The sequence below is a fragment of the Drosophila takahashii genome, chromosome 3L, assembly GCF_030179915.1.
Source record: "Drosophila takahashii strain IR98-3 E-12201 chromosome 3L, DtakHiC1v2, whole genome shotgun sequence".
NCBI classification, from domain to species: domain Eukaryota; kingdom Metazoa; phylum Arthropoda; class Insecta; order Diptera; family Drosophilidae; genus Drosophila; species Drosophila takahashii.
In genome coordinates, this window is record NC_091680.1 from 4,835,037 (window position 1) to 4,851,731 (window position 16,695).

Genomic DNA, 16,695 nt, shown 5'->3' on the forward strand with positions numbered 1-16,695 from the left:
TTAAGAACTAATATTCTCAGTATATCCTCCTGGTCCTTCGGAACCGTTCCCCCTCCTTTCGCTCCAGGCTCGTCATATGCCTGTCCTGGCCTTCGGAGCAGATAACGTCCGTTATGTGTGTTGAATGTGACAGCCTTGGGGCATCGCCATGCATCGCCATCGCCCATATAGTCATAGTCATACCGTTCATGGCTATAGCCATCGTCGGGTTTTATCCCCATACCAATCTCCGAGCCCAAACCCACATCTCCAAAACCCACTGGCTTACCTATGGCCTACGCATTTCATTTGGTCAGCCGGCGTTTCCGTTTCCTTCCTGCCACACAGACTACTTCAAATTTTGATTGTCATTTACGTGACTGGGAGCATGTGTGTGTATGGGTTTGTATCTATGTGAGAGGAGGAGGCCTTTGGAATGAAATTGCTGCAAATTATTCCCATTACGTTTTTGGAGGGCTGCATTTCAAGTTGATTGTCGTTTACATTTCGCAGAGCAAAGACCAAAGGAAAAGGGGATTGGGGTACAGGCATTCCACTGGATGATTGAGTTTCGCAATAGGAATAGCTGTTGGTCAATTTGCAATGGGCTGTAATCAAACTGAGTTTCCTGATTTCTGCAATAACGTTTCCATCAATCGTCGATTATTTTATCATTAAATGTGTGGTTTCATTTGCATAATTTATGTGATGGATATTGATTTAGATAATACTGAAATAGCTTTATTGGCTGAACGTAAGATATTGATATTGATCTTTTTAGTTTGATATAAAAATCCTATGGAATGTTAAATTTCTTCACTTTTTCGCCAATTATTTTTGAAATTTCATTTTAGTTTTAAAAAATTAAAAGGTAAATTTTTTATTACATTCATTTAATGATTTTAACAGTCGTTAAAAATTCTTAAGTAAATGAACCAAAATAAAGGGTATTTCTTGGTTCTTAATCCACTCAGCTCCCGCAGGTCAATCAGTTTTACCTCAATTCCCCGAGTGATTCATCCCGACCAAAAGCGAGGCCTATTTACTGACCAAACATCTCTCTTTTGAATTCTTCCCGCTTTGTGGTCTAAAATTGTCTACGTGTCTCCTTTGTGAGGAAACAGAAACCTCCATGGCAATCCGCTCAATAGCTCGGTGTGTTATTGCCCAGCGATTCTGATTCTGCTCTATTTTTCCCATTTTCCTGAGCGATTCGCAGCGGGGCAAACAATGCTGCGTTTTCCTATATGACGAGAGGAAGTCCCCACTCACTCCAAAACGGGAGTATATATCATTTTTTTTCCTTTTTTATTCGTCTGCCCGGAATGACAAACAACGGATGATATATTGCACTGGGCCACGCCCACCGCCTTTTGTTTGCAGTTGCCGCAAATCAGTGGCCAATAACTGGGATGAAAACCGTTGATGGTAAAAGATTTTCTACCATATAGACTACGAACGAAGAGTATATGCCTCCGGGGCTTGTTTATCGAGCACAAACCTTTTGAAGTTAATTAAAACGAAAGCCAGCAGCCCAGCATTTTCAATTACTCAAGCAGCTCTTCTCTTCATGGCCCTTAATTTTTTTTTACGAGCGGTTGTAAAAATATTATTGATAAATCTTTATCCTCCGGGAGAAGAAAATCCATTTTATTGCTTATTAATATTTGCTCCTCCAACAAAAGAAGCGAAAGAGTAGCAACTGCAACTGCAGATAAATTGGATTCCTGTTCCTCGAAACTTTTCACCTTTTCCTTTAACCTGAAAAAAAAAGAAGTGAGTGTGTGGCTAAGAGAGAATCGCATTAGAAATCAATTCATTTCACTTCTATTGTGCAATTTCCGATACGTCTTAAGAGTCGGAGGTAAAAATGGCTGGTAAATAGACGACAAATTGAGGTTGTAAATCTTCACTGATGGAGAATTTGCGACAAATCAATTTGATAGTAGGATAGGTTGCTTGGTCAAGGCGAAGTTGGCTGGAATTAATCTGGCTTAGGGAAAGAAATTGATTGGCTTGGATTCTTTAATTTAAAAATAGCTTGTAGTAAGTAGTTGGTAATTTTTCTCGGTTTCTCTTTTTGCTGGCTGGGAAAAACCTCAAAATATTTTTAAGGCATTTTCACTTCCTGTTCCCGTTTCTTTTTTTCCTCTTTTTTTTGGGACACCTCATTCTCTAGCAACAATGTTGCATAATATCCAGCGTTTAGTGTGAAATTTTCCACCACTTCCACTTCCCATTTCCCTCGCTGTGGCACTTCTTTTGAAATTGCGCACATAAACTAATTCTGCATGCATGAAATGACTTTCATAGAAAAATGGCAAAATTGCAGTGTGTGCGCAATGGCCTAGCCCAGCATATCCTGGCTGGCCTCTCCTGTCTCCTGTTAATGCAGTGAAAAAATTATTAAGGGATCTTTAGAAGGACACTTAAATATATTAAAAGTAACAATTATTATAAATGTTTGTATTATAATTACTGTGATAATTACCACTTAATAGTTTTTTAAAGAGATTCTTAATACTCAAATACTTGACCACCCAAAATGCTTTAAAAAAACTTTTATTAGATGTCAACAGTTTTCATTTTTTCTAAATTTATTATTCAATATCCCATTTTATCCAGGAAAATAAACGTACATTTTTAATGCAAATTTTTAAGTGCAAAAAGTTTTATTCTCAATTTAAAAATGCACGATTTATTTAAAATGAATATTTTTAAAAATGGCTCATTCCACGTGAAACGTGACAGGCCAATTTGGGTCAAATCTCAGAATTAATCGAAACTTTTTTTTTCGATAGAGGATTGAAATATAAGGATCGGTTTTTATTTTTTTTTTTTTAACACTTACCGTTTATTTTTAAAAAATAATTTTCTAATTAAGCTCGGATTTTTCAGTTATGCATCACTTGAGACTCGTTTGAGTTATTTCAATATTTGGTATGCAACTTTGTGGGATATGTTCATGTCATTCAGAAAAAAAATTTTAAAAATTTTTAATTTTAAAATTAAGTATTTTTTAACAGAATTTAAATTTTAAAAAACTCTGTACGCCGGAATACACGCGGTTTCCAAATAAAAAAATTATCCTCATATTGCTTCATCAATTCTTCACGAAGTGGTAAAATAAAATTTTTGTATTTGCAAGACCTACTAGTAAAGACAACGATTTTAGTTTGCCAACTTTGCATCGAGCAACAACAGCGCAACGTGTAAGAAGAGAACAGCAATACGAACACGGGAGAGCAGCAATAGTGCTTTCCCTTTCTTACACGTTGCGCTGTTGTTGCTCGATGCAAAGTTGCCAAACTAAAATCGTTGTCTTTACTAGTAGGTCTTGCAAATACAAAAATTTTATTTTACCACTTCGTGAAGAATTGATGAAGCAATATGAGGATAATTTTTTTATTCGGAAACCGCGTGTATTCCGGCGTACAGAATTTTTTAAAATTTAAATTCTGTTAAAAAATACTTAATTTTAAAATTAAACATTTTTAAAATTTTGTTTCTGAAAGACATGAACATATCCCACAAAGTTGCATACCAAATATTGAAATAACTCAATCGAGTCTCAAGTGATGCATAACTGAAAAATCGGAGCTTAATTAGAAAATTATTTTTTAAAAACAAACGGTAAGTGTTAAAAAAAAAAAAATAAAAACCGATCCTTATATTTCAATCCTCTATCGAAAAAAAAAAGTTTCGATTGATTCTGAGATTTGACCCAAATTGGCCTGTCACGTTTCACGTGGAATGAGCCAAATGTTCTTCACTTTTAAATACTTTAAATACGGTAGTTGACTCTTTCATAATTTTTCTCTCAGTGCTGGTGTCCAGAGTTGCCACCAAACCGCAGCACGACGCGTCGACATCCGTTAGGGTTAAGTTGCAAGTCGCTGCTGCTGCTGCTGCCGCTCGGTGCAGCCTTTTACCGCTTTTGCCGCCCCGCTAATTGTGTCACAATGATGAGCATAATTTCCAGCGCTCTCTTGCACGCTTTTTGCCAGGAAAAAAACTAAAAAAAAAAAAGAAAGCAGGGGACAAAGGAAAAGGCAGGAAATTAAGCATACGCCATGTGTGCCATGCCGCTAATTTTCCGTTAGTAATTTCATTTCATGCCAACACTCTACCGACGCCGACGCCACTCAACCCTTTTAGAAGGCAAACCACTCGCTTTTAATTACCATCAACGTCAACGTTTTGCGTGGCATTTTGGGTGCCTTCAGATTTTTCCGAGCGTATTTCCCTAGCCAATTTAAATGTCTGCGTGGAAGAACAGGAAAAGAAAGGGTTGCCTTTTCTCAGACAAATATGCTGTTATATGTTTCCCATCCACCGATTACTCCTCTCCTTCCCTCCAAAAAACTCATCATGACATGATGAATGATGAGCCGCCAATTGTTTTTTGTTTTTGTTTGCGAATTACAAACAAATGTCTAAGAGTGAAGGAAGAATAAGTTGAAGCCTCCTCCTCCTTCGCAGAGCAACAAAAGTAAACATTTTGACATGACAGGCGGCATATAAAGCGATATGGGATATATTAGGGATGGGATTTTGAAGGAAACTAATTATTAAAAAATGTTAAGATATATTTGTGATAAATACAAAATTTAATTAATATTTAGATTAGCCAAAAAAGCTTTTAATTATTTTTAAAAATTTATAAAAAGGGAAAAAGATATTTTTCTTTTTAGTTCTTATAGTATCCAAAACCACCCATCCCTAGCTTTTATTCCCTATAAACGCTTAGCGATTTCCTCTTTCTGTGTTTGTTGGGCGGGAAATTTTCACTCATCCCCTTGAAGAGAAAAACGGAGTAAAGTAATTTGTATGTAATTTGTTAAGTAATACACACAGTTTTCTGTGTGTGTTTGTTTGGCTGTCTCGCCAGGATGTGTGTGGCGTGCGGAAAAGTGCGAAGGAAAAGAGGAAAAGTTCGAACGAGGAAGGATTTGTAAGCCTTAATTACAAAACATCAAAGTGGTCGATGTCTGTTGCTGAAGTCTTGAGCCTTTTGTGAGGGATTTACCCATTGATGTGGCAATCTCTCTGTCCAAAAATGTCTGTTTCAAGTGTTGAATCTGGCACATTCCCATCCGCACTAATAGAGTTACTAAATATTTGGAGTGGGTAATTAATTCAAGGACCCCAACAACAGAAAAAAAAATAAAGGACTTTCAGTGTCAGCAATTAATAATTTGCCACGTTTTGAAAATTGTTTGTACGTGTTCGTTGGCCATTCTTGGGTTTTCCTTTTCCTTCGCTTAATTGGAAAATGCTTTTGCACCCGAAATCGATTGTTTTCCAAACGGGTTTGAGTAATTAAACACACCATCGTCAAGTGACAAGTGTGTGGAGTTTTTGGAAAATCCTTGAACAACGAGACATAAAATACCCTTGATAATCCACACACGCACAAATCAATTTGCCGAAGCTTCGGCATTTCGTTTGCACTTTTTCGTTTGGCAATAAATAAGAGTGTAATTGGAAGTGATGAACGCCAGGGACAGAAGCTTAAATCCCAGACACGCGCTCACGCCCAAAAACTAGAACAAGTCCCAGCAGAAAAACCGAAATCTCTAATCAAATGTTAATTCCTTATTCAATAAAAATCGAAAACATACGAGAAAAGTTCGCCACCAAAGGAAGAGTGCGAAAATACGAATAAATACGTATAAAAGTTGGTTTTTGTAAACAGAGAAAAATATTTAATTAAGTTAAATAAATATATAACATTTTAATGTGGAATTAAATCAAAGAAAGTTTTGGTTTCTATTTCAATTATTTTAAAGATTTAAGTCATAATAAATTTTCAACAATTATGATTGTTAAATTAATTTTAAAAAATCCTAATAATATTTCAAATTGTACTTAATTTGATAAATTTTTTAAAAAGATATTCAATAATTTTTTAAAAAGATATTCAATAATTTTTTAACAGGTAATTTCCTTCAATATTTTATAATATTTTTTTTCTCGCAGTGTGCTTACCAGGGAATAGAGTAAATCTTTTAACGACTTTTATGTGCTCCTTCGCTTACTTTCCTCGTTTTGTTGGCTTTTATTGTCCTCTTCTCCTGACCATGGCCAATGCGCTTGTGTATAAGCCATTAAATGTGCTTTCCTTTCGCTGGCTTGGCTTTTCCTGTTTTCGGCCAATTATTACGCGCGATTTATGCTTTTATTTGTCAACAAAGTTCAGAGGGCAAAAACCCGTCGTAAACATCGTAACCCCACACACTTAATTGATTGTAAATCATAAAATCTGAACACATATTTTGATAAACTCCGTGACCAAGTGGATTTTTACTGGGTTAAGCCATAAATAATGTTAAATGCACTTTTAACCGCTTTTTACCCCCTATACTTTAACATACTTTTTTACCTAGTTATAGTTGCGCAAATTTTTTTGCTTCCTGCTTGAATGAAACACTTTTTTAATTTAACATTTTCCCCCCATTTCTTTCTATTTTGTTTATTTTTAGCACAAGAGTCTGCGAAAAATGATAATAACAAACCACAAGGTAAAATGCATTTTATTATTATTCCAACCCCCTCAAAAATCTGTTACTTTGAATATTCTTATTTGCACAGCATGTCTTCTCTTGACTTTACTATTTTTAACCCGTTTTTGCTACACCGGAAATATCCCAGACTTTTAATAGTTTTCTTCGGACAGCAATTTAAATTGCCATATTTTATGCGCCAAAGCTTTCAGAATGTCATTAAAATAGATGTCAAGCAGTCGGCGAGAGCTTGTTGTGCTCGCAGGATCTCCGTATCCGTATCCTTTTGTCAATAAAAGTGAGTTCGGTGGGGCAAAAGGACGAAAAGGACGAATGCAGGCGACAGCCAAAAGTAATGACAAAACGCAGCGGGCCACCATTGTCATATTGAGACATTTGCACAAGCCCATTGGCTTAGCGAAGGATTCAAGGATCCAAGGATCCGAGGATTCAAGGATGCAGTCTGCTTTCTGAGTCTGAATTTGAGTTTCAGTCCAAAAAAGGTTGTCATCGCCGTAATTGAATTCTGGCCGACTATAAATCTTGCATACTAAACAAGGGGGTGGCCATTAAAATATGAAGTTACCCAAAGACTAAATGGATATTTTCTTTCGGTAGCAGAAGGATGGATTTTCGGAGAAAACTGTTAAGCAATTTATTGGCAACTTTGGGATTATTTCATTATGCTCCTCTCAAACTTAATTCATGTTCAGCCTGTTAAGTTTAATACTTGAAAATGGAAAATAAATATTTATGCAGGCTTTTAGTCACATAATTTTACTATCTTGAAATCCAAATATAATTTTATACCTTTAAAGGAGATTAATTGAGTAGATATCAGAGAAATAGTTCAATTTAAATGGTAATCTGGATATATTAAGCACCTTCAAAGGAGTAAATTGTTTAATTTAAATTTTAAATATTTTTTATACCCGTTACTCGTAGAGTAAAAGGGTATATTAGATTCGTGCAAAAGTATGTAACAGGTAGAAGGAAGCGTTTCCGACCCTATAAACTATATATATTCTTGATCGGGATCACTAGCCGAGTCGATCTAGCCATGTCCGTCTGTCCGTCTGTCTGTCCGTCTGTCTGTCTGTCTGTCTGTCTGTCTGTCTGTCTGTCTGTCTGTCTGTCTGTCTGTCTGTCTGTCTGTCTGTCTGTCTGTCTGTCTGTCTGTATGAACGCTGAGATCTCGGAAACTATAAAAGCTAGAAGATTGACATTTTGCATGCAGATTCTAGGAGTTCCTACGCAGCGCAAGTTTGTTTCAAAAGGGTGCCACGCCCCCTCTAACGCCCACAATCGCTTATATACGATTTTAAAAATTTCAATATTTTGGAAAAGTAAAAATGCAGTTTTATTGTGTTTATCAATACCTATCGAAATGTAGAAGAAATTTTTTTAATCGGACCATTCGTTAAAAAGTTACGAAGGATCAAAGTTTTTCTCCATCTCTTTCGCACTCCCTTTAGCTGAGTAACGGGTATCTGATAGTCGGGGCACCCGACTATAGCGTTCTCTCTTGTTTTATTTTAAAATTATATAAAACATGCCAGCATTTATATATTTTCATTTTTCTGATTCAACAGATTATTTGAGTTTCAATTATAATTCAGTTTATAATTCGAGCTGGTTAAAAGGAAAGCCCCTTAATTCCAATTGAAGTTTTTCCAAAAAAATACCGAAAAGACAGACAGTTTTTGAGCTTAGCTAGAATTTAATTTCACTTTAATCAGGCATTTCTAACTGAGTTTATCATTGGGGCTTCGGAAATGGAAAGCAAATATTTGAGGATGCAACATTGCATATCCTTTCACCCCTCGAAGACCCCCAAAAACTCCCCCATTTTAAGTCGATTTTTGTCTCTCTGCCGCTTTTTGGTCTTCGTTGTCTGTATTGTAATTGAATTCTACAACAACACAATAAATTTTAGGCACTAAACGGAAAAAGCAACGGGGCAACAGGGGTTAAGGGGGTCCAAAGCGATGCCAAAACGTGCAGACAGTCTGTAGGTGGATGGGGGTTCGATGCTGGACTGCAGTAAAAAGAGAAAATTTAATTTCTTGCTTGAATAATAAATCACAAACATAAACAGCGAAAAACAGGGAGAAGAAGGCTGAGATGTCGCCAGATAAAACCAATACCCCATGGATACATCCCTTTTTGGGGGTATAAAAAAGCAAGTATGGGGAGAACGAAATTTTCGACTCCTTTATTTTTGGGCAATTCGAAATTCGTTGTCGATGGCCAACCAGAGTTGCCATCGGTCTTATCGAAATGCCATTTCCTGGCCAAGGCAACCCTGCGCGACAAAAGGAAAAAAGGAAAAGGGAACGGAAGTGGGCGAAAAGCGAAGCGGAAGTGTCGAGTTTCGAGTGTCGCTTTATTAAATTTTTACGCAAATGCTCGACACGCGCATATGAATAACAATATATACATACAGTAACACATGCATCCAAAAAAAAAAGAATAATACTTGAATGGGGGTATCTCCACCCATATCTCATCCTTATGCAAATGAAAAGTAAAAACTTTTATGTGCACATTTTTTATGGTTTTTTATGGCACACTACTGTACTGTATACTGTATACTGTGGAGTGGGGCGTGGCCGCCTGACTGCCTGGCTGACCCACTCAGCATTATGCAACAAGCCGCCGTGATTTCGCTCTTTTTATGACATTTATGCAGCCTCCAGACAGGCCCGAGAGACATAAATATTGTTGCAAAGCCAAAAACAAATAGTAAACAGAAATTACAATAATATGCAATAATGCAAAAGGACAACAGCGGTGTTTGGGGGGCCGCAGACTGAGAGCACACACACATCCCGAACAAATAAGGGACACTCGAAATATTTTTATGACTCTATTTTGGAGTGGGAGTTGGAGTAAAAGGTGGGGAAATTTATTATTTTTAATTTTACAAATTTAATAGAGGGATTTGTGAAGATTTTTACTTGTTTTTAGTATTTATATTTGAGAATATAACTGTCATGTTGTCAATGTCGTATTCTTGTGTAAAAATAGGCCCCTTAAATGGTATATGAATTAAGAGAATTTGTAGTATTAAAAAGAATTTAGAAATAGGTCCTTGAAAATATAATAGTAGTATTTATTACTTCAGACAAAGATGATTTATAATAGTATCAATTAAATTAGGAATTCTTAGTCTTAAAAGGAATATAGGAAATATGCCCTAAAATTGTAAAATGATATTTCGTATGATGGTTTCAATTCTTGCGTAAAATATAATAGTAAAATAAAATAATAAATGCATTTTTTTAGAGTGTACCAAAAATACTAGGGGCTGTGCAAAGCTCTCTGCCCCCTTGGCACACTCACTTGGTATTTGTCCCATGTGTGCGTGGCTTTAAGTCAGCGGGAGGACGTGACATCCTTGCATAGCATTTGCATAACTATATCAACAAGAGACCCTGGTCGAAGGACGAGTTGGCAGGGGCAGCAGAATATACCAGACATCAGCGACAGCCTCCGCGGACATCTGCCTCCTATATAACCCCCATATCCCCTGAATTCCCCACAGAATCCCCTGTGCTATTTTTATCTTTTTTTTGCAAGTGCCTCTCCTTGATGCGCTTGCATAATTTTCATTGTTTTCATTTTACAAGCGAATTTCCCTCAACTTATCTTCTTTCATTTTAGTTTCTCCACTTCCCTTTTTTTATTTTTTTGGCGACAGCTTCCTGTACTGATTTCTGTTTGCATTTCAAGATTTTCACGTCACAGATTTTTCACATTTATTTTATATATTTTTTTTGGTGGCGAGATAAAGATATGTGTAAGGGAAATGCAATAAAACTTTATACGAAGGCGTTGAAGGAGGAAAAACATAATATAGGGGAAGATAGCAGCCAGCGGGGGATGGGCGATAAAAAGAGTTGAGTGGAGAGAATGGAATACTAAATAACTTTATGGGGTGTGGCGAAAGGTAACTAAGGGAGCAGCAGGTAGATAAAACCGAATTGGGTCAGGGAAAAGATAAGAGGGTTTTGCCACAAAGTTGCCAGGTTCTAAAATTTTTGATAAGAAAATATTCCACATTTGTTTTCATGTAACAAAAAAAATAAATATTTATGTTATCTCAAAAAAGTAATAATCATAGTTTTCATGCCCCAAAAATAACTGTGCCAAAAATAATAAAACCTTTAAAGCACTTTAGCTCATTCTCTGCCCTAATTCCCTGCCACATCTCAAATCGAAATCTATATAGCCAAGCATCTCGTAATGGATATAATAATAATCGTTTTGATGACCCCAAAAATATCCATGCCAAAAAATAGCAACTTTCGCATTGCCACTCTCATATCCAATTATCGTTGCCAAAAAGCCATATTCGCTGCCTGACATTTGCTGGCTGCTGCTCTTGGCAATTCAATTTAAGGACTTTCCCAGAAGGAAGTCAGCGAATATCCTGCCCTTTCCCCTTTCTGAGTTCTCGCTCTCATTTTCCAATTTTACAGGCACTTTTCCAATGCTCAGTCAATTTTGCAAATCAAATGCTTGCTTCTGCCATCGTTTGTTGTTTTTTCCTCGCTGATTTGCCGGGAATAAAAAGGAAAAAAGAATCGAAGACGACGGCAAATGCCATTCCACCCGAGCGACTAGACAAGATATACTACACATATAGAGAGAAGCTTTAGGAGGACTAAAAACGAGAACATTTTGAAATATATATTCTGTTTTATTGAAGTTTTTCTTTTATTTGGCTCATTTATGGCGCATATTGCGCATTTAATCGCTGTCAGCATACAGAGGATGCCGAGCTAAGGATGTGTATCCTTCTATGAGGCACTGTGAAGAAAATCTAGTGTTTCTAACAAAAAACAAAAACTTTTATCTTGAAAAACATTTTTTTATAACTTAATTTTTGCCAAGGCTACCTATTATTCATTTATTACATTTATTTTATCATATTTTAAATTTTTGCTTAAAAGTATTTCATGTTAAATGTGTTTCATGTTTCATGTCAAAATAGTTATTTATTTTAAAAAACTACTTTAAAAAAATGTAAAGTTTTAGATATTAGGACTCACTTTAAATACTTATTTTTACAATTTATTGTTTGTTTATAATATTTTTATAAAGGTTCATCTGAGGTGTAGGAACTTCGTTTTGGTTTTAAAACTAAAAAAACTATTTTTCTTTCCGTGCTGGGACTTCGGATCATCTTTCAACGGCGGCAGCTCGTCAGTTTTTCTTTTCCAGCCCCTCCCCTTCAGGAAAATCCACCACCCCACCCAGTCTATTGCTCTCAGTGGGCCGCTCAAAGTTTTCTTTTCTACAATCAGCTACTGTTGAATTTTTAATTTTTATGTTAGTAATTTTTCAAGCATTCTGCAGGAATAAGGAAACTCTTGCCGGAAGAGAACATCTTGCGAGCGAATATTACATTTTTTTATGATTCGCGGGAGGCGGAAAAAGAAATAAGTGAAAAAGTAAAGTCGAATGGCAAACATGTTGCGAATTCACAAGTGGAAAATATTTCAAGATATTTGGTATTTATTTTAGTGTTAGTGCTTTTTGTGTGTCTTTGGGTCTTTTGAACTGAAAACTAAAGTTTCAATCTTTAAGAGCAATCTCTTTAAGCAAAGCAATTTACAGCGCAGCAGCAGCAACTTTGTTATATAAATATTTCAAGCGAAAGCAGATGCACCTGAGCTGGAAAACTTCCCCCCATTTTCCGCACTCTCCTCCCCCTCCCCGCCACTAGGAAAAGTCAGTCACGGTTACGATGCGAACTGCAACTGTGGGGAAAAGCAAACATAATTTAAAATGTAATTAGTGCTCAAATAGAAAACCAAACAAACAGTAAACGCAGCTGGGCGGGCGTGAACTCGAAGGTAAACCGAACTGGACCGAAAAAAATAAAAAAAAAGCATCCAGGGCTCCCGCAAAGTCAATGAATGAAGAAATATCATCAGCAGGTTACTAGGTGACCCAGTCCCAGATTTCGCACCTGGACGGGAAATTCAGCACACCTGTGCGTTCCACCCAACAAACTCCTCCTTGCGGAAAACTTTGTCCTAGACCAACTTTCGCCAGCTGCTGTGGTTGCTTTTGAAACATTTTATTATAACGAGGCTGCCGAGCTGGTAAACATGGCACATTTTCCACCATTCATTCAATCCGTCCATTTCAAGGTTGGTCAAACTCGATTTATTTCGGCCAAAGATCTCTGGGATTCGCATCGCTTCTCTCCCATCCTTCATTATATTGATGATGTGCATAATGAGTCGTCCGGCTGCCAGGAATTTTTCCTTTCGCGTTTCTGCACCTTTTGTGCTCATTAAGGAAATGAGAAATGCCAAAGTCCATCTAGCAATTATTTTCTTACGCTGACAAAAATGCATTAAAAAAGAGGGAAAATGAAAAGGAGGAAATTAAAGTTTTCTTAAGTCAATAAATATTTTATATGTTCGCAATAATTTTTTGTCAGATTTTAGTGAACTCAAATTAATTTTTAAATTTTTTTAACGACATTAAAAAATATTATCTTTTTTAAAATGCTAAATATGATTTTTTTACAATCAAAGTTCAATGAATGATTTTATTTACACATTTAAATTAAAAGTTAAATTTCTTTTAATGCTGCACTTCCACTTCCTCTTCCGTAAATGCGATTTTAGATAGCCTTTTTCAGCGAGTGTACATAAATAGTCCTTTGAGCACCGGCAGTGCCATCCACTTTCGACTCACTTGTAGGTTGTTGTCGGGGCCACTAATTTGGTTTTTAAATGGGTCTGCTTCTGCTGCTGCTGCTGCTCATTAAGCGGCTCTTCCTTTGCATTTCAGCCTTTACTTGGAACTCGGGAACTTGGGTCTTTACCTGCTTCACTTTGTTTTGGCCTGTTACTCTAGTATTCCGTTTCCTTTTTATTTACAGACTGGCGCAGCACGGACAGCACCGACCATCATGATCGCGTCCAGAGACAGCTTTCCGTGTCCTCCGACAGCAAATTGCTGGACGAGGACATCCGCGAGGAGATGAAGTACCATTCGCACGTGGTCATGCGTCCCAAGAAGCCGCCCAGACCAAAGTCCGAGGTCTTTCTGAACAAACAGGAAACGCATCCGCGACGCAAACGATTCAGTGCATTTGGTGTAAGTATTTGTCATGATTTTGCTATGATTTTTGGATTTTTATGTACCACTAAACAAAAGAAAAACCGATTTGAAGAAACTATCTTTTTATACACTCAATGAATCAATGGTACTTGATAAGTAAGGACTTTCAGTGCACATAAACCACCCCAGTTTGCACTATACTCACTTGTATATAGCATACTTATGTGTGCGTTGATTTTGCGCTTCGGCAGCTCCTATAATTCCCAACCATTTCTAGCCGCTTTTGCATGGAGTTGACCAAGCTGAGCCCGGTTTGATATTGAAATTTTTTATTCTCTTTGAAATTTGTCTTGTTGGGACCCTTTGTCTAGGCATTGAGAGTTCCCGTTCATTAATAAATATTACTTTAAAATATAAGAAGAAAATTGAATTACTGTTTAATTAAATTTTATTTGATTAAGGGTGTAAATTCAAAGGAAAGGCACTTTATTTCAAGGATATTCTTTTTTTTTATATTTTTCGAATAATATTATCAGCAATAAAACAATTTATTGTGGCGCCTTCAGCAAGATCCACGGCAAATTAAAGAACTACACAACAAAGTCAAACAATTTTACAGCCTACTTTCAGGCCCTTAAAAAAATATTGAACTCTAATAAATTAAAAAAATTAAACTGATAAACAAATGTTAGCCTCGGGGAGTCAAAAAGCCAACTTGATATTAAGTAATTAATTAAAACGGCAGAAATATTCCCCTCTATAAATAAACAAAAATTAATTTCAACGTATGGAAAACCATAGAAAGTGCAAACAATTGTTTGCTCAATGACCCAACTTCATATTAAGTAATTAATTAAACAGGCTGAAAAATATATTCCCCGGGAAAACAACGTAAGCCTAAGCGTAATTGAAAAACAAACTGGAAACAAACATGTGGCTTTCCCGAAGTGGATACTCATTCCCATTCCCGCTGATTACATCACGCGCTAATGTAATGCGAACTCTGAACCTCTGCGAACCGCACACCAAACTAACTTTGCTTAATTAATTAACAAACATGATACACTTTTCAAACCCAACTCCATTTGTGTTTGCTCTGTTCTTCATTAAATTTTTTTCGTCCTTTCTCATTTTTTCTCTCCCACAGGGCGACTCCCCATTTGGCAAGCAGGAGGCCTATGTAAAACTCGAACCGCTGGGCGAAGGGTCCTATGCGACGGTCTACAAAGGATTTAGCAAGTGAGTAGCACACCCAAAAAATGGGTTGCCGTGTCAGTGGGTTAAATAAAAAATTATTGCCGGCATATCACTCAGCTTGAATTTTGCGACGACCCCTCCGATCAAAATGGATTTCCCTTTTTTAAGCTAGAAAAAAAATGTGTGTCGTCATTTTGCCTTGATTTATTCGCTAGTTTCCCTCGTGCATCCGTTTTTTTGGAACTCTTTTCCCTTCTCCCAAACCTAAAACGCAAAACCAAAAACCATCTTCCTTTGTCCCCGTTGGCAGACTCATTACAGCCAGAAGAGAGCCATGCAAATGTGGCTATCAATCACGGGGCCAAAAGGAAAGGGTGGTCCGGGGTTTTCCAGGGGCAATGTGGGTCACCCGGCGGGATAAAGCGAAGGAGATTGCAGTGGCAGCAGCAGGAGCAGCGGGAATGTCCTTTTTCCCGGCTCCTTTTCTTCTTGCCTTTGTCCCCAATTGTTAACTTGGCCTAACTCCGCACTGAGAAAAAATTTGTAGGAATTTAAAAAAAAAAATACAAAAGCATCCAAATCTAAACAGTTGAACAATCAAAATAGGAATAAACTCATAACCCTATTTATTTTTTTTTATTTATTTATTTAATAAATATTTTATTATATGTATATTTTTCCCCAGTGCATTCCACGCACTTTTCTGAAAACTTGCCCCACAATTGAGTTGGCTTCCTTGGGTTTTCCATAGCCTATTTTCCTTCACCCTCCCCTCCTCCTCAGAAAAACATCGCATTACAAAATGCTGCCTCATTTGCGCCTCGTCTGGCACTGATTTCAGTTGTTTAAGGAGCTGGAGTTCTTGGATTGGAGTTGGGGTTTTTTGGGGGTCTTTCCTTCATAATTTGGCAAATGGCTTGGGAAAATCGAGGAAAACGGGAGAGAGGCAACCAGCTTCGTCACCTTTTTGACAGGACTCGCCCTGTCCTGCTTTTCCGATGATAGATGCCACCCAGTCCCCTTTTTTTCGCCTGTCACAGCCACTTGCACCCCGATTTTCCCACACCATTTTCCATTTTCCTTCTGCTCCTCCATCTCTCACACACTTCATCTTGTGTCTCCCTTTTGTTTTTGATTTATTTGACAATCATTTGCTTTGGTGTTGCCTCGAAGTTCTTCCTTTAACAATGGGCATTACGTGAAAAACGAACAAAGTTCCTTTGACAGGGAGTCAGGCTCTTTGGAACCGAGAGACTTTTCCCGCCTTTCCCTTTCATTGTTCCCCTACATCGCCTAGTTTCCCACGGCTTTCCTTTCCGTCTCCTCACTCATTTGCTATGCACGACGGCACTTACATGCGAAATGAGTTCCAATTAGCCTTTGTTTATACGAAATGCAATTAATTCGCTCTAATTTATCTGCCAAATGGAAATGTGACCCCTCAGTTTTTGGCTTTCGCTTTTCTTAGGCCTCTCTTTGTTTAGAGTCCTTTCGCTGTGTTTTTTTCTGTTTTCTTCCTTTTCAAATGAAAATTTAGGTCACTTTCCTTCTCCAAGATTTATGCTTCCTCTCGGACTGTTTTTTTCTCCTTCCTCTGAATAAATCCCCCAGCTACTCTGCAGATCCTTTTCTGTTTGTCAATTGTAAAAGATTTCATGAATGATTTCACTTCTATTTGACTTTCGTTTTTCCTTGCCTTGTCCTGGATTTTTCTTTGTATTTCCCAATGCCTCTTTTCGTACTATTTTCTACCTATGCAAACACTGGGAAAAGGGCAAGAAATCAAGTCGAGAGCCATCGAGCAGAAAGTCAAGTTGCTGATTAGCATTTAGTAGGTCAGCTGTCACACAAAAAGTCCTCGAAACTGGCGGGGGAAACTTCGATTGCGAAAACTTTTCCCACAACTTTGATGGCACACGCAATT

General features: G+C 37.2%; 1 protein-coding gene and 1 non-coding gene across 7 annotated transcripts in view; both read left to right on the forward strand.

Moving 5' to 3' along the window:
• The window catches only part of Eip63E (cyclin dependent kinase Eip63E), a 109,538-nt gene that overhangs the window by 81,439 nt on the left and 11,404 nt on the right, over nucleotides 1-16,695 (forward strand). For 4 of the 6 annotated variants that reach the window (XM_070214455.1, XM_070214457.1, XM_070214456.1 and 1 more), the window contains 3 exons: nucleotides 6,465-6,503; nucleotides 13,393-13,610; nucleotides 14,722-14,813. In XM_070214455.1, the coding sequence (XP_070070556.1) occupies nucleotides 6,465-6,503; nucleotides 13,393-13,610; nucleotides 14,722-14,813 (349 nt within the window). The remainder of the gene's footprint in view (nucleotides 1-6,464; nucleotides 6,504-13,392; nucleotides 13,611-14,721; nucleotides 14,814-16,695) is intronic. The other 2 variants (XM_070214458.1, XM_017154363.3) reach the window with 1 other exon arrangement.
• On the forward strand, nucleotides 13,897-13,962 carry LOC123003130 (U7 small nuclear RNA). The gene has a single exon (XR_006412437.1). It is a non-coding gene; the product is annotated as a U7 small nuclear RNA (small nuclear RNA).